We start from the raw sequence: 18,998 nt of genomic DNA on the forward strand, positions 1-18,998 counted from the left end.
CCAGCCGGGCGGGTGCGACCCAAAGCGGGTCAGCTGCACGTGGTGCCCGGGGCTGGCTGCGCTCTGTGCGCACAGCACACGGCGCGCTTTCCGCAGCCCCGGGCTGCTGTACGTTCTGCAGCACGCCGGTGCTGAATCGAGAGCAGTGTCCTGCATCCCTGTGAGCATCCCGGCTGACAGGTGATGGACGTTGCAGTGGCTGTGTACTTAGAAGCTGTTGTTCTCTGCGTTTATTCAGTGCTGACGGCTGGGATGCTTTCTCAAGAAGGGGAGGTTTTGCTTTGAGCCTCTTTGGAGGAGGAGAGGAAGGAATTTAGGCCAGGCGTTCTTCATGTAAAATACAAAAGGCATCGCTACAGTTATGCTGTGCAGGCGATGGCGGCTGTGATCACGTTTGCGATGCCTGTCAGTGCGTGGTAGGTGTGAGCTGAGAAAACCTTCTGGGCTGAGCCTCTCGGAAGACTATGATGGACGAGATTCAGACACTTGTGCTGGGCTCCACTCAGCTGTGTTTTAGGATGCCGTGGTGCTAAACAGGAGCTGCAGCTTCACAGTAGAAATGAAGTGGGGTGACTCCAGAGCACACCTCCTGTGTGTAGGCAGCGAGCAGTCAGCTTGCTCCTAGATCGCAATCTTAAGCCGGTCGCTTTTCTTTGTTACAACTGCAATTTGGGCAGATTGCTGACTGCTTAGCAAACTCTGCCCATGATCCCGCTGAGATGTGCTGTGATTCTGCAGATTCTGCTCAGTCAGTGTAGAAGACGATTCCCAAGATAAGAATGTTTGCATTTCACTGCTTGCTGCATGGAAAGAATGACTCTGCTCACCTCTGTAGCTGGATTTCAAGATGTAGCTGATCAGTAACTCACAATGGACTGGACAACAGCAAAGGAATGGGAGCTGGTCATCTTGACAGTACCTTCCAGTTCTACCAGAATACCGGACACAGGAGGACCACTTTGTGCTCTGCAGGCTCATGCTCATGGCTCACTGCTGGAATCTTGTCTGATTCTGGAGAAGCAGTGGCTGAGAGTTGCTTTCTTAAATTTGCACTTCCCAAGGAAACCGTAATCTTTGTTTCATGGACTCAGCCCTCACCCAAGCATCCTGTGCACTGCAGCATGGGGCTGAGCTGTACATGACAGCACTTTTAACTACACGCCCACTTGGTGGCACTTCCTGATCCATTTGGTTGCTTATCAGCACTTGGTGCAGATCTGTACTTTCCCATTCAACGGAGTCCAGTTTGTTGCTTGAATACCCTCTAATTTCTATCTTCATCCTTCAGATCAAAAAGACTCAAGCAAAGCACACAACCCCTGAGCGCACACAGAGGCTGAGACAGGGGGAATCTTTTATGTGCTGGAGCATTTTGAGGACTACAAGTCTCCAGTTGATACCCATAATGTGTTGAATTTCCAGTCATTTCCAAAAGTCTTGCTTGCAAGTTGCCTGTGAGCAGTATTTCATGTAACGGGAGCGTTCTGATTGAGAAGTCAGTATTTTGGAGACAGGGAGTGACATTTTATTAAAAACTGCACATTTGCAATTGTGTATAGCATGACTGAAGATTGCCTTTTAAGTTGAAATAGATGTGCAAGTGGATTCACTTGTCAGTTCATTCTATAGAACATACACGCCCAATCTGCTTGTTTTATGGTCGTTTCCCTCTTTTTTTATGTTTTGACAAAACATTTTTTCTATTTTTTTATTACTGATATACATTAACTATATTATATGTTTTATATGTTTTCCAAGACAATTTCTCTTCACTCAGTGCAGACTAGGCAAGCCAAAAGGTTGGACACCCATGCTTTAGAATGTTCAAAGCATTCAGAACATGATTTTTTTATATTCGTTGATGCTTTTTGTTTCTTTTCCTGTTTAATACTTATTTCATTTGGAAAAAAATCAGTGCTGAGTTTCAGGACATTTGTGAGTCCTCTAAAGCACAACACAGATTTAGCTGTAGCTCTTTGAGGAAGCAAAGGAATAACCTTGCAAACAAGCTTTTTTCCTTCCCCATCAATGGATAATTTAAAACGTCCTATTTCTTTGGGACTCTTGAGCTTTGATTCTCAAGCATATTTGAGCCCCTAATTAAATGGGAATTAAGTATTTGAATTCCTGTGTGGCCATAAGCCTTAGGGTTTAACTGACTTTGTGACACTCTGTGCCTCTTGCCTTGCAGGTGTGGGTATGGCCATGAGAAAAATGGGAAGCATGGCGAAACCAGATGTTTACATCATTAAGGAGGGGGATACAATCACTGTGAAAACAGAAAGCACCTTCAAAACTTCACAGTTCAGCTTCAAGATCGGTGAGAAGTTTGAGGAAAACACATTAGATGGCAGAAAAACTCAGGTCAGTATTCTAGACTTTCTGATGAATAAACACAGTTCTTTGGTTGTTTTGTGGATGAAGGCACTATTTAGAAGTCAGCTTTGGCATCCTTGCTAACAGTGCTTTTATTTGATGAACAGCTGTCACTGTAAGTATCATTGAAATCAATTGATTTTTTTCTGGATCAAGCAATTTCCAAAGAGGGAAAATGCTGAAACTAATCTTGTCTTGTGTACTGTTGCCTTCAATTTGTTAGACAAGCATTGTGTTAGTAAAGCTAACAGACCTTTAAATCCATTTTAAAGCCAAATGTCACTTTATTGGAAGCCTATGGAAAAAATCCCATTGATGTTTAATCAGTGGCAGTGCAGCCCTGCAGCTGACCTGACTGCTCAACCTCTCCTATTTGCATAACAAGAGACTAGCTCAGTGTGCAGGGACTATACACCAGGCATAAATGTGAATGTCAGTCCCTAGTCACCAGTTTCATAAGGCAACAAAAGCATCTCTTTGCACTGAGTAGGGAGAATATTAACCCAAAAGGAAGTTAAACACAAAGAAACCCTCAAATATGTCTCTTTTATCTGCTTGTGTGAGTGCTCTCTATGTACTGTTCGCCATCTCTTCAACCACATGCTGGCAATTCATCTATTTTTGCAAGATCGAATAAACGTTACACAAAAGCTCAAAGCCCTTTCACAAAGACATGAACAGAGAATGTCATCCGCTCTTGTTATTGAAGCTGTGCATGCTGTCAAAGGTCTGTTGTATGCAGGAATGTGTCAGAGCAGGAAGTGAACAGTCAGCTAATAGAAGAAGAGGATCAATAAAAAATTAAGAGAATATCCTGGCTTTGTAGATTTCAGTGGCAAAATTACTATTGAGTGAGCTGGAGTGGGAATTTTTCCTTTGGAAGAAAGTAGGTTGGACAGCATCAGCTTTCAATAAATGCTGTCGGTAAAATATTAACACTTAGATTCTGTTTTTCAGACACTTGTCAGCTTAAAAGATGATGGGTCATTGATCCAAGAGCAGGAATGGGATGGCAAGAAGACCGTAATAACACGGAAACTTGTGGATGGACAGTTGGTGGTGGTGAGTTCAGCCCTGCTGCCCAACTTGAGTACTGCCAGCCAGTAGCCTGAAACAAAACTCTAAAAATCCTGAGCTGCAGCCTTTTTTTCTTACATTCTGTACTGAGGCAAGGCAAATGAATGAATTCATTTCTTTTATCTTCTAGGAATGTGACATGAATGGTGTCAAGTGTGTTAGAGTCTACCAGAAGGCATGAGAACATCTTCAAATTCAGTAGGAACTTGCTACAAACAACTCAGTCCAGTGGACAGAGCTCCTCTACACTCCATGATTTCCTTTTCCCTGTTTTCTAGTATTTCAATGGACTGAGTAGCTGAGTGCAATCCTTTTTAAAAGCCGTGATGTAACTATTATGTAACTATTCTGAACTTATGAGGCTATTAAATAAAATTTTCAAATATATTAAGTGCAAATGTTGTTATTATAGTAAAATTTTAAAGTGAGGCTTTATAAAAGCTTAGTTTGGTTTTAGGCTCTACTACAAACTGCCTTCCCTTCAAGATAATGCAAATAATGGTAATGAACAGTTAATAGCGGACTAAATTTTAACCAGCCTTTTCATCTTTAATGGCTAAGGTAATAAAATCTGAAATAGAAAAAAAACATTCAAAGTTCAGGCACTACAGTTGTTTCTATCTTACGCGTTACAAAGTAAATAGAATGCGCTGGTATAAATAAGAGATAAACCTTGTTGGCCTTTAGGTAGAGGAATGTATTTTTGGGGATTGGTGGTTGTTTTTTTTTCTTGTTTGAAACCCACAGATTTCTTATCTGAAAAAATACATACACTAGTGAGCCAATAGACATGATAACATAAGTAAATACGTAAGTACTTTGCTTCAAGGAGGCCTTAATTTGAGTGTGCTCTTTGTTTTCCTAGCAAAATTCATATTTCCTGTCCAGTAACTTTCTAAAAACTCTTAACCAAAACCTGCTGAAATACTGCCTAAAACTTAAAGCCTCATTTTATTTTTTGAACTGACTTGAAACATTTATAAATGGAGTTCATATGCTTTAAAGTACCACAATAAATACTCAGAAATATCAGTGTCTTGAATATTACTTTTATTCTGCTTGGGAAATAGAGCCTACAATACTACATTTCTTCCAAGGAGTTGTGAGATTGAACTAAATTATAAGGTTTAGATAACATTTGGTCACACCAGACAAACATATTCTAAGTCTGAAACTGTTTAGTGACAGGTAACGAAGAGATTTCTATCAAATTCACAAGTCTGGAGGATCCTGTAATTGTATGCTTCTGGTTTGCAGCATCAGTCACTGTAGAATCCATTGCAGAATCCAACTTAAAGTCTATTAGGGTTTTTATCTGCTCACTGTATCTACTCTACTACTGAATTCACCCTAACAGCAGAAAATTCTAATCTTTGTGTTCATCCTACCAAAGAGGGAAGATGACTCTTAACTTAGCATTGGAATATTTATTATTTTCAATAAGAATTTATTGAATGTAGAATTTATTTAATTGGAGAACATTGCTCACATTTTTTTTCACGCTCTGTATAAAATAACTTTTCCTGGATCCTCTAACGTTGCCTTTTTGACTTCACCAATCTATATGATCTCTATTTAGTATTTTTCATGACTATAATGCGAACCCAAAGATCTCTGCTATATTCTTACGCTGAATATTAGAAAAAGGTTATTTGTTATTAGGGGAGGGAATTTTGCCATAGAAACAGAAAAAAAAAAAAGAAGAGAAATTTACTAAGTTTATGATCAGAAATAGACTAAATAGGGATGGGGAAACAGATGCAACAATCCATGGCATGATATGACAGGGCATTGGAACAGGCTGCCCAGAGAAGTTGCGGAGTCTTTTTCCTTGGAGATATTCAAGACTCATGTAGACTCCTTCCTGTGCATACTACTGTAGGGAACCTGCTTTGGCAGGGGGGTTGGATTTGGTCTCCAGAAGTCCCTTCCATCCCTATGATTCTGTCATACTGTGGTATGATATGAAGTGGTCACAAACTCTGAGCTTGCTGGAGTTCAAGAAGCATCTGGACAACGCTCTCAGACATACGGTCTGATTTTTGGGTGGTCCTGTGTGGAGTCAGGAGTTGGACTTGATGATCCTTATGGGTCTCTTCCAACTTGGGATATTCCTTGATTCTATGAGTCTATATGAAAACCCTTCCTCCCTTCCAAAAGAAGCAGAATACTGCTGCTTTGAGTGGGGCATTGCGCCTTCCCGGTGGTCGCTGATCTATCGCTTACTGCTCCTTGTTTACTCTTCTCATACTCAGTGCTGTTAACTGTTTATCTTTTATTTGAATGGGAAAAGCATGCAATGTCTTTTATAGGACATCCGTTCTGACTACAGTGAGATCATTTCTTGTAAAACAAAAGGCAGAAGACTATCTTTTCAGAGTAATTTCCTATGGAAACAGGGCTTGTGTATGTGTATGTGTGTGAGTTTCCCTGCCTCTGATTCCAGCCACATGTGAAGTAGAGGCTAGAGGTCCCAAGAACAATAAATCTTCTACAAATGTCATGAAAATAAGAGGCCTGATAAAGGGGATAGGCCATCAAAGTGCCTTGATGATGGAAAGACTTCACACGGAAGTCGCAGTTTAACATTAAATGGAAGAAAAACATCTATAAACTTTTTCGGCATGCCTAAGTTACTTCAGATATGAGGGCTGAGCAGCTGGAAGACATAGATCAACAGGAAACTAGAATTCTTTAGAACTAATTTCCCTACTTAGGTTCAAATATTTGTTTGCTTTATTCTGAAGTTAGCTTCAGCCTCTATTGCTGGTGACTTGAACGTAAACATACTATGACCCAGAACTACCATATATATATACAACCCATCTGTATTAGACTAGAGGAAGCAGTTACAGCAATTTCATCATATTGCCATCCAGGATTTATGCTTCTCAAGACTTAAAAATATGATTTATTTCCAAATTCTATGTGTTATAGTACAACTCAGTAGTTGTACTCTTTATAAAGTTTGTAAATACAATGTTCTCATGAATGTAAAATAACCAGTTGTCCTGAGATGTGCACAACTCTATGTAGTTCACTATATCGCATAAGATAGCTAAAAAGAAGACTTCTGAGAAGAAACAATCAATAAACTGTGCATTATACATCCAGAACTGCCTTATAATGCCACAGAGTTATGAAATGAGATGAGTTTTGGCATGACATATTAGTGATTTTGAAAATATTTTGGAGGTACAAAAGAATCATCTGCAAACTGAAGCTGCAAGTAAAATGGCTCAAAGTGAACACTTAAAGTAATGAGCAGTGTCTGATTTATGTATTCATTATTCACTTCTTCTCAAATTGGGATAGATGAATAGATGGGTTGTTTCAATAAAGTGCTTTTTTTTTTTAAATTTTTGAGGGTTTTGAGGTGGTGGTGGTGAAAAGGGGTAGAAAATTAAACATTTTAGCAATTCAGAGCTGTTATTCTACCACACTGGGGAAATAATTCATTATCCGAGCATTCCAGGAACATTGATGAGATGGTCCAATGCTTCGAGTTGAGGGTACTGCGCTCTATACAATTCTCAGACAATTAAAGATTTCCCTGTTGTGGTTTGTTTATATGATTTATTTCAAAATGGCATCCTACTCTGCCTGCGCTCTCTACAGTTAATACTAGCCTTTCCCTTTTCCTCTCCCCTCCCTACCATATGTATGCACTCCAGATCAAAGTTTTTTTTAACAAAACAAAGTAAGTGATGGGAAATCTGAGTTTTCTGAGGTTATGGTCCCACTGTTAGCTGTCAGTGCTCCTAAAAAAAGGCAATGATTATTTTTTCAAGTGTGGAGGTCAAGTGTAGGAAGACAGTTTTGCTCTGCCAGTGACTACTTGAACAATATTATCCATGAAACAAACATCCAAAAAGAAAATGAGTCATTGAATAGGTACTCAAATTCTTTCAGGTTATAACCAAAAGTCTAGCATATTCTAGTGAGTATAAACAATAAACTCTTACCTATTTCTATATAGTATTATGTTCAATATATTTTACTGATCATAAAGTTTTTCATTGCTTGGAGAAGAGAAGGCTCTGGGGAGATCTCAATGTGGCCTTCCAGTACTTGAAGGGAGCATATAAACAGGAGGGGAATGGCTGTTTATGAGGGTGGATAGTGATAGGACAAAGGGGAATGGTTTTAAACTAGGACAGGTGAGGTTTAGGTTAGATATTAGGAGGAAGTTTTTCGCACAGAGGGTGGTGATGCACTGGAACAGGTTGCCCAAGGAGGTTGTGGATGCCCCATCCCTGGAGGCATTCAAGGCCAGGCTGGATGTGGCTCTGGGCAGCCTGGTCTGGTGGTTGGTGACCCTGCACATAGCAGGGGGTTGAAACTAGATGATCATTGTGGTCCTTTTCAACCCAGGCCATTCTATGATTCTATGATTCATTCAAAGCAGCTCTTCTTCAAGATAGAAGCTGAAAGTAAAATGCTCCATTTCAGCTTAGCTCAGGGTGTCAGCCTGTGCTGGTGCTGGCTGTAGAAAAGTTAATCTCCGGCTCAAATTTTTATGAAGCAACTGCTTGTATTCTACCTGAAACTGTTGTACAAAAATAAAAGCAGGAACGCAGGCCAACTCTGATCAAAACTTTGTTTTTAACTCCTTCCCTGATTACATGATTACACAAGTAGCAGTTTAGAAAAACTTTACGCTTCACTGACTATGTATACTTGTAGGGGAAAAAATCCCACACGGTGTGATAGCAAATGGGAGCAAATTAACATATATTATTTCTTTTTTGATGCCTTGTTTCAGTCCCATTGTTCAGCCCTGGTAGGATTTAGAGCTATTTTGGAGACAGTCCAGCATCTGTGTAAACAAATTTTGTCCCATGATTCTCCTTCTTTGGCTTTGGCTTTTCAGCCCTTATACATCAAATTAAGATTTTGTTGACACTTCCCAGAATGGTTTTATTTTATGCTATTATTTCAGAGGAAAAGGAAACACTATTAGAGACCACACTCCCAGGAGTGAATTTAATTTCCTTTCCAGTGAAAATGTTTCCAAAATAATTATCTCTATCAGATGTTCTTAGTTGCATTCTGGACATATTTGCAGGTGAAGTCCATTGTAGTTTCAGAATAAACATAAAGCTTCAGTAATAAATGTAATACGTGCAAGCTAAATAATGTCCTGCAAAAATTGACTGATTCCCAAATATTATGATTAAGAGTTAAAAATAAAATGTTTATCATTAATCACAGCTGTACGTTCTCAAATTAAACACCAGAAGATAAATGTTCTACTCTGAGAATCATGAGGATACATATCTAGAACTGGTCATTTGCTCCCACATGCGTAGAACTTGATCCTCTTAGAAGTTCTTGTTCAAAACTAATTAGTCTACCTTCAAAACAGTCCTTGTGTCTCTAAGGATGCAGCTCATTTTGTTGTGTAGTGAAGTGCCAAACAGAAAATTGAGGGACTAAGCACAGATTTCAGTCTGGGCTCACGGTGCACAGTGACGTGGGGAGAGAGCTTGCTGCAGCACAGCTCATGGGCATGTCATGCTGTGGTTTGGTGCTTTTCGAGGATATGCTATATGCTCATATATGGTGAATAGCAGATTTGAAGTCATAATGAATAGACTTGCTGCAATGACTTCATGTCCTTCTTGGGGGCTCCAGAACTGAACAAAACACTCCATGCTGGGTCTCATAAGAGGAGAGTATAGGGGCACAATCACCTCCCTTGCCCTGCTGGTCACACTTCTCTTGATACAACCCAAGATATGGTTGGCCTTCTGGGCTGCAAGCACACATTGCTGGCTCGTGTTGAATCTTTCTTCAGTCAACGTCTAATTGTGTCTAATAATGTTCAGAAAATGGGGTGTTTCTATTCTTTTACATTTATTTTTTTCTCTTGGTGAGATTCAGAATAAAACCACAAACTTCATATTTTTAGTGGTGGCATTATTTGAATAGGCATTTTCTTTTTTGCAAAATTCATGGAATACAGTCCCCCTGTTTAAGCAGCTAAACCAGTGGCTGCTTTTCTGAAACTGTGATAGGAGAGAGGAAGCTAATTGATTAAAAACAGAAACCACAGATGCCTCAGTCCTTTCCCTTTGTCATGTAATTCCATAACACAGTTCATGCTTATCTGAGCCTACACGTTATCTCCCTGGATGTTTGCTTTCTTCATGAAGATTCTTCTTTTTTCCTATTAGGATTATCAGGTCTTTTTTGATTTTGATTCTGAATGTCCAGATGGTATGATGTTAGAATAGGGATTAAGAAAGACAGTAATAAATACAGCTGCATCGTGTCTAACCTCACTTTCTCTCTCTCTCTTTCTCTATCCCCCCCCTTTTTTTTTCCCGTGGTGCTGATGGGCTTTGTCTTTCTGTTTTTTGCCACTGAGAGAATGAAGAACACTGAGTGTACAGCAAAGGTATCCAGTGGTAGTCATTCTGATAGTGGATTTTCATGCAGTATATGGTTGAGCAATATCAACCTCAGATTTAGATAACTGAAAGGTTTAACTATTCTGCTGTTCTCAGCTGAATCCTGGGAGAAATATGCAGACCTACATATGGAAAGGTAATTATGTGCTGCCACAGCAGATAGACCACATGTAGTTTGCTTTAACACATGTGCTGAAATTTTATTAAGCACAGTTTTCTCCAATATTTAGCTCTGACCCAGGAAAGAAGGTAAATGTGCTTTCCCAAAAAGTGATTCTCTATTGAACTGAGTTAATTTTTAATAGTCACAGTGATACTATTATCTGATAGAGGTTTATGATAATCAAATGAAGTGAACAATCTGAAAATTTAAGAGATATAGATTTGAAAGATGGCAGACTTGGTGGATAAAGGAATTGTTGAGTTGCATTCAATGGGCCAATGTCTAGGTGGAGACTAATGACAAGTGGTGTTCCTCAGGAGTTGGTACTGAGACCAGAACTATATATAATCTTTGCCAGTGACACAGACAGTTGAGTTGAGGGTGTCCTGATCAGGATTGCTGATGATACCAAGCTGCGTGGTGCAGTCAACAAACTGGAAAGAAGGGATGCCATACACAGGGACCTTGGTGGGTTTCAGTGGTGGATGTGTGATCCTCATTAAGTTTGATTGAGTGATGTCCTTCTCCTGTGGTCAATGTTCAGGACATAATCCACAGATATTTTTAAACTCATTTGTCCTCACTCACTTTGTGGAGGAGAAGAACACATGGGAAAAAAAAAACAAACAAGTTAAAGATGTTTTGATATATCAAGTGTAAAATAGTAAGTCTGGGAAAAAAGATTTCCCCAGAGGTTTTTCTCTGAGAAAACACAAACCTGAACCATAAACCTATCCTTGGAAAAGAAAATGTACAAGGCCCTTTGGAATGTTTAAAAAAGTCTCAGATAAAGCTCTGTATACTAAAGCTCTCAGCCTTTGCTTCCATTCTTGTAAATACTAACTTACTTTGGATTAGCTGGACACTCCCTGTTGTGATTAAAAGCACACTTTGTATGAGAGGTTGTCTAGAAGTCTACTGGAATTTCCCTTTGTCCTAGCTTATAACTTTATTTGTCACTTGAGTTTTTGTTCCACTTCCATGATCTTCATAAACCAAGATTTTGCAGAGATTTCTCTGCTCCTGATCCACTTTGCTTTACATTTCAAGAGAACATTAGCACTGTCTCATAATGTATTCTACAGATTTTACCAAGGAGTAAATTGTTGCTTTCAGGCTGACACATACTGAGATGGATTTCTGAGCTGGATTCCTGCTAGGATCAAGGGCTAAGAATGTTTATCAATGAGGCACTGATGCTGTCTTATGAAGTGACAGCCTTATATACCAACAGAAGTCTTTGTACTTCTTCAGTAAGTTTATATTGGGCTTTAATGAGAGATCAAGAACAAATGATTAATTTTAAGACATGTTCTTGACTCTTTATAGCATCCTTCTTGACTTTTTGTAACACTTACATTAACAATAGAGCTCACTGGGAATGTAATTTGATCAGAAAGAAAATTTTGCTAGTTTTGTATATTTACTCATTTATTCTGATAGGTCAATTGGGCTAATATTTACATCAAAAATGACAAATCACCATTACCAGTATGGTTTTATTACACTGTCACTGTATTATTCTTGAAATAAAACCTATAATTAATGTGTGGAAATGCACTAGAGACCAAAATGTATGTTAATTTCTGAGTGTTATTCAATCACAGTATCTTGGAGAAAATATTTCCCTTACATTGTTTATTGGCCTTGAATAGTATCAACAGATATTACTGGGGAAGATATTCAGTTGCATCTTACAATAACATTTCACTGATAACTTCAGTAGTGTTATGATTGCATATAAATTTAGAAAAATAATTTAAGATCTAATGCCTCTCTCTTTTTTTTTAATTTAATGCTTATTGTAACATTTTCTGAAGAAAACACCAATAAAACATTATGCAATATTATTGATCATGCCTATACAGTTACTTCATATTGATAAATAGAAAACTGTAATTAATGTTTGACTACCCTATACAATGAAAACAGTCAATGTATTTGTACCAAGTACGTTGGTTGGTCTGAAAATAATACCTCCTATTTATTTCCACAGAAACTACAACAAATCCAAAGAGCACAATAACACTGTTTAACAGAGCAAATTCTCAGCTATAAAACACCATTTTTCAACATAGTCATTATCTATGCCCTTTTGCCAGCAATGAACAAGAGCCTCCATGCTGCACCCATAAAAATCTGCATTGCTGCCTGGAATGTGGCTTTTCTTTCACATCTCTGTTACCGCTGCTGAAACTCACCAGCCACTGCCTCACTGTGTTAACATCCACTGCTTGGTCTTTATTGAGATAAATGTTCAGCAAGCCCTGGTCTCTATCAAATAAGTTGATATGGGTGCTGACATTCACATTAAGGTCTTCTTACTGTTGTTAACAAGTGAACATTTGGTGGCAAATCCACCTCCTGAGTTTCTCATTCCACGGTTTATATTTCACCTTCCCTACAGGCTCTGCCTTTGCACACAAGACAACTCCGTCTGGTCATCTGCTATCTGCATTGCAGACAAGAATCATGGACTGTTAAGATCTTACTATCAAACTGATTACTTCTGCAGGTTCTGTTTAGTCTACACTTACGTAAGGCAGAGTGTAGCTGGACTTGAGTTATATCACAACAGCATGATGAGGCTGCCCTTGTCACTGCTGGTGCTGTGCCCTCTCTACAAAGTGTCTGTGATTCTCTGCTGAACCAACAGGTCATAATTTCTTGGTTTCCCTGCAAGCCTGAGGGTTCATTCACATGGGAAAATGAGAGTTTGGTACTGAGTGAGCAGAATCAATCCATTTCCCATTTTTAACTGAATCCTGAATAGTTTTACTCCCACCACCAGATGTATTACTTTCCCATATGACGAGTATTTACTCCTATAACTGATGGCATACAGCCTACACCTTGGTTACCATGGGAGATTTGTTTTCTTCCTGCCATTGTTGTAGCAGCAGTCTCACAAAATACATTTCTCTCTATTATTTCTCTTACAGCCTTCTACAAAGAACACCTAACAATGGTTCCTCAGACAAGAAACTGGAGCTAAGCAGTCCAAGGAAAATTACCGTTTGCAAAGTCTGAGAGTAGCTTTGGGAGTGGCATAGGATGTCTTGCTCTAATACTTCTTCTGGAGACTTAAATCTTGCAGTTACTTGTATTTAAGCTTTATCCTTTAATTGGGAAATGTAGCCATAGCATCTGATGGAAGTTACAACATCTGTGTTACACTGGGGTCAGATACATCTCATCTAAGCTAACCTGAAGCACTCAGCTGAGTTGCTCTGCTCCTACAGAGGCAGGGATGAGGGGCAGACACGACCTGGAAATACCAGATGGCAGAGTTTGTACAGTAAACAATCAGCTGCAAAGTCTATTGCAAATGCATTTTGTTGTCATCCAGAGACATACATTCATGCAACGCTTGAAGCCATACTACAGTAGGAGGTACACACATACTCATTACCCAACAAATCTCACAGAAGCTGTGTGAATCACACCACGTACTCCAATTCATGAGTCACACTAAGTATATACAAGCCATGCATATATAAATGCATATGTACAAGCGGTGTTTTAATAGCTCTGTTATCTAGCTGTGCAAACTTGCTTAGCTATGAAATAAACTGGCTTTGTTTTATGTTATCCCTGTTTAAACACCTTCAGATGGGTATTTTGAGTTAAGAGACAACTGCATAGGAATTATTGGGCTACTATTATTATTTTACTTGTCTCTGAGAAAGTTTTGCACAATTATGCATTCAACTGTTTTGATTTCTGCTAGAGACTGCTCAAAGATATCACGTGGTTATCTCCATCATCAAAATCAGTTTTCTTCCAGGAACCTTCAACACAGGAAGACATTTTGCATGCTTGAGTCACTAGCCTGAATGAATGGTGAAAAGCCATGCTTTGCACAAGTAAGCAGGCTGTGGCTTTCTAGGTTCAGGCTCTCAAGTAGTCAGCTAGCACACCTTATGCTGCCTAGTCATTGCATCTTTCCATGATTTGATGTGTATCAGACAGGTGTCTTGTCTTGATCTTCTTTTTACAAAGTTCACATAATGCAAGGGATCTTGTTAAGGATGTTAAAACAGGCTTCTTCACATAGCAGTTTAGAGCACCTAAGGTCTGAATCTACAGCCTGGGAATCATCCACATTTTTTTGACTGAATATAGGGAAAGTCTTGGGTGGTGGTACATTGCTGAAGTGTTTCATTTAATGGATGATTTTGTATAAAGCCCACAGTAAACTCTATTCCTTCCAGCACCCCCAACCTCCTCCTTCCGTGATGTGAGATTGCATGAATCACTGGAATTGATCTATCCCAGGTGTGTCCTTAAGTTGTCCCTGTAATGTGAAGTTGGTGCCATCACCCACAGCTTCTGTGCTCACCTCCTTTGTCACAAACAGGATTTGGGCCTAAGCGTCTTACCCAACCACCCATAAACATCCAGTCTCACCCTCCTCAGAAGTTTTCATAGAGCTGAACTTTTCCATTGCTTATGTTATTTGGTACAAAGAGCCTCTGTCTCAGACAAATGTGCAACATCCCCAGGGAAGAAATTTGCTCACCAGCATCTTTTGCCTGGATATTATATTAACTATCTTCCAGCAGGTAATACTGGATCCCTCCTTCCTCTGCCCTACCCACCACCATTTCCTTTTCCTCTAAAATATTTGCATTTTTTCCAGGACCACTAGGTGTCACAAGTACTCACATCTAAACTATAAAATACTCTCAAATATCATCCTGGAGATCTTGATATTTTCCTTATTCTTATGGAGAGGGGGAAGAAGTGGGACATAGACTTGCTGTAAACATGGGTGCTCCTGGATCTAACGATGATAATAATAAAAAAAATGGCTGTATCATGCTGATGCTTCTTGAACAGGTCCATAGAGCTTCATGTCGAAACTTTTGGTGGAAATTATGTCTCTCATTGAAATGCCTTAATTCAGCTAAAAATTGAAAACTAATACATTGGATGTGATATGAAGGATCAACAAAGTACATCTAATACCAGAAAGTATGCTAGTGAAACAGGATGTGCAGAAGTAGAACACAGAAAGAGTTCCACCCTGAAAAACTTATGGTTAAGGAACAGAACAATGCTCAGGTTAAATTTAGATGATTTTCAAACTCAAATGGAGTGATATGTGTCACTTGTGAGACATGTCTTCCTCTTTTCTGCACGCTCGTTCCCATCTGTCTGTTTACAAACTAATCAGTCATTCCTGTCTAGCAGTATGAGCTCTACACTAGCTGAGAGGATGTAATCAGCTTCCCAGTGAGACTCAGAACACACTGCTGGCTGACTCTGGGAGCCTGAGACACTGACCTCTCTTGAAAACTAAATTTCACATTTTCAAATGTTACAAAATGTGTTCCTTAGCTTTCTTGTCCTTAACTCTGTGAAATCACTTTTTTTTTTTTTTAATTGCAGGTGGGCCTTTCCACTTCTAAATGTTCTTTCCTTCTGAAAAAATCCATCCCAGCACTCCACCGCCACACAGTGCATCCACATACACATGTACTGTTTGCTCTTTTGCTGGCACCACCATTCGGTGTGCTGAATAATGAGTATGTTTTGTCTTCCCTCGGGCCCTGTCGCTGTCACACAGAGCAGAGCTCAGCGCTGCCCCTCCGCTCCCTGTGAGGACCTGCAGCCGCCATCAGGCCTCCCCTCCTGCCATAGGGTACATAATGCTGGAGGAAATAAAGACCACTCACTCCTTTTGTAAGTGTTTCAAAGATAACGATAGACGTCACCACATAGGTGTGAGTTATTGCTTAATAAAACAGCATAACGCTCATTAATCATACTGCACATTGCACTGCCAGTCAAATTAATCATTCATGTAAGACTGATAATTTGGTTCCAAATGGACTGTTTAGAATGGATGCTGAATGTTCCTGTTATTAAGTAGCCACCTGTTTCACATTTATGACATTATATTTTGTATATTGTTGCAATAATCTAAACTGCGTTTAAAGGTAGAGTCCAATTTCAGATAATGTTTTTTTAATAACCTACTGTGTAAACAGAAACAATCAATTATGACTAGAGGTAATTACAGCATTGAATCGTTTTCTAACAACAACATTTAAATAAAAAATCAGATTGATTCAGAAAGATTTTAAACTTCACCTGTATTTAGATGAAGGTGTGTCCTAAACCATAATAGGTGCAATTACAGAGATAAGATTAAGGAGGTGCCAGCTTTCTTCTGCTTTTATATATGTTTTCGGAGTGTCTTTTCAACATGGAAAGATTTCTGTAGGCTAGTCGTCTGTGCAGAGCAGACATTTCCCAGGCAAGAAAGAAAAAAAAAAATGTTGCATTTTGTTACCACTGGGGTGTGCCACTTCAAAGGATTATGTTTTCTGCCCAGTGATTGATTCTCCTATGGCTTTGTGCACGAGCAATGCCTTTCTGTTCATATGGTACTTTTCACACATGAAAATCAAAACCCTTGGCAAAATGCTTTGATCAGTCATTGCTCTCTCTTCTAAAAGATAGGAAAAGTAGGATGAAGAGATGCTGTTTCTTGGCCAGTGTCAGACAAACACAGCAGCCAAAGACAAAAAGGGACAGTCTATGTCTCTACTAGCAAGGTTCATTGTGCCTGAAGTCTGCCATTTCAAAGCTAGCCTTCTTTAAGCTGAGTATATACGTTCCTTCTTTTCGTAGTAGGAAATCTTTGACATCTGCACAGGTGGTTTATTCTACCTCCCTTGAGCACCTGATTTATAAGAGAAATTTTGCTAAGAACATGCCTCTCTTTCCCTCCACTGATGAGGTTGCCCTGGGCAACATGCTTCCTGAGATACTCAAGTTTTTGAAGATGACATTTAAGTGAGCTGAATCCAACACCTAGTGTGCTTCCCAACACACTCAACCCTGTTCAAATGGGAGAAAGGAAGCTTCAGGTGCAGCTTTACAGTACTCAAGAGGAGATTATTAACAAAAAGGGAACCAGACTCCATAGTGATCTGCAGTGTGGGATGAGGCTCAGTAGTCATAAACTGAAACAAGAGAGTGCCTTATTGGAAAAATATTTTCTCTGAGGACAACCACAAGATGTAAGAGATTGCCCAGAGAACCATGAGCTCTCCAAACCTCGAGATTTTTGTTGGCTTGGTGGAGTGAAGCTTTAAGCTGCCTGGTCTCAACATAGACCTGCTTCTGCTTTGAGTCCAGAGTTGGGCTGCAGCTTCCCTAAACCTCTCCAGGTCTATATAACCTGTTATTCGATATTATTTTTCATATGAGATAACACACGTGGGATGCCTATCACACACGGGATGTCCTATGATTCTATTATTCTATGTCATAGCCACACATTCACACCATTGAGTGAAAGTAGTGTTGTTCTAGACATTAATGCAGGAGCCAGAAAAGGTTTGACACTGAGGATGGCACCAGATGTTAATAAGGCATCAGGGGTCAAATTTGGGTTAGCTGGCACCTCCAGTAATAGAGTTTCCAGAGGCATGTCTACTTTTTTAACAACTTGTCACACAAGGTGTCTTTCGCTTTGGTGTCCTGAAAAAATAAATTAAAATAAAAAAAAAATTAACAAGTAACATACATTTCAGAAAATGAGTGAAAGTGAAAAAAGAAAGTAGCACAGAAAAAAAGATGGTGTGGAAATGTACAAGGAAATACACATAAAGGAGGCTTAGAAAGATTGGCTGCTTGATGAATTGAAGGATAGAAAAGATGCAGTGCATTTTCTTAGCTTCAAAATTTCACATTTCCTCTTATGATAATTGTTGAATGAGATTTTTTTTTGAAAGCACTTGATTTGGAAAAAAAAAAGTCAATCTATATGTATCTTGTAGAATGAAAATCAAATTGTAATTTAGGTAGAAAACTAAAGGAGATTTGAGTAAGGGGCAGTCAGTGTACTGTCAGATAGACAAATCCTTAAGCCTGTTGTAGATAGGTGATGTATACTGGTATATAAAAATTTTAATTGATGGGGCACTGAAATTCTGTGCAATAAGAAAAAAAATATTTAATCTGTGCGCTGAAAGGAGTTTCAGTTTTGAATTCTCTTGATGTTTTGCCTTGGGGAATGATACAGTGTAAAGTTTGTGCACAGGTTTCTGATTTGCTTTTAGAGAAGAAGTATGCACTGAAAAAGAGCCAATGTAATGTCAGGTATGGATTTCTCAATGCACTGCTAACATATTTCCTATAGCAAATAAATTGCAAAATAAAAAATGACTATAAATAGAACAATCTAGTGTGCAATAACAATTCTACATTCCACTGACAGTGATTCTTATGTTTTCAACTAAGTATCATAAAGAGGAAGTTACTTTCCTATTAAGCAACCCATTTCTCTCAACACATTTTCTCTTCCTACTGGATAATAGAAAAAAAACACAACATGAACAACACATGATAATGCTATATTTATTCTTCAGGTTCATTCTTCTCCCTCTTTCATTTAGAAGTCAGTTGTATTTCAGATAGATTTATGTTTGGTTGTACTGATGGAAAATTGAAGTAATATTTTCATAAAACTTAATACAAGTTTAGTCTATAAATATGGGAAACATTCATGAAGAAAGCATTCCTGTAATAGTATTTTATATTCACTACAATATTAATCTCCAAATAAAATCAAAGAAGACTACAATACATGGCTGTGACAAGGCTAAATTATTATTATTAATATCTTAACAGTCAAATGAGCAAGTGATTTCAACTATTGAGTGTGACTTAATACCATCCATCTGCTGAGCAATAAATAATAGAGAAAAATGATATTAGAGTGGTTAGTGAGCAAGACAACAAGACAGGCATCAATGTTCTATATTGCTTTGAGCAAATACACTTAGTTATGCATAGATCTTTAAAGCCATGTGCTAATGTGTCTTTTAACATTTGGTTGTAAACTCTGTGCTTTTCCTTGTCATCTGAAAGATGCCATGATAATATTTCTCTGCTTCACAGGTGATGATTGGAATACTTAACACACTGAATGGATGGGATCATAGGAG

The 18,998-nt window shown here is 38.8% G+C and overlaps 1 protein-coding gene across 1 annotated transcript; it reads left to right on the forward strand.

The window, feature by feature from the left end:
- Window positions 1–375: 375 nt before the first annotated feature.
- On the forward strand, window positions 376–4,485 carry LOC100550740 (fatty acid-binding protein 5-like). The gene is made up of 4 exons (XM_010709080.2): window positions 376–405; window positions 2,149–2,364; window positions 3,334–3,438; window positions 3,584–4,485. The coding sequence occupies exons 1-4, from the start codon at window positions 376–378 to the stop codon at window positions 3,632–3,634; spliced, it is 402 nt and encodes a 133-aa protein (XP_010707382.1). The 3' UTR covers window positions 3,635–4,485.
- Window positions 4,486–18,998: the final 14,513 nt, after the last annotated feature.

The sequence above is a fragment of the Meleagris gallopavo genome, chromosome 3, assembly GCF_000146605.3.
Source record: "Meleagris gallopavo isolate NT-WF06-2002-E0010 breed Aviagen turkey brand Nicholas breeding stock chromosome 3, Turkey_5.1, whole genome shotgun sequence".
Classification (NCBI taxonomy): domain Eukaryota; kingdom Metazoa; phylum Chordata; class Aves; order Galliformes; family Phasianidae; genus Meleagris; species Meleagris gallopavo.

Coding starts and splice junctions, on each gene's coding strand:
- LOC100550740 (XM_010709080.2), top strand. CDS start 376: ATGGCGGCTGTGATCACGTTTGCGATGCCT. Junction 406..2,148: donor TGATCACGTTTGCGATGCCT/GTCAGTGCGTGG, acceptor CATAAGCCTTAG/GGTTTAACTGACTTTGTGAC. Junction 3,439..3,583: donor TGGATGGACAGTTGGTGGTG/GTGAGTTCAGCC, acceptor TTTATCTTCTAG/GAATGTGACATGAATGGTGT.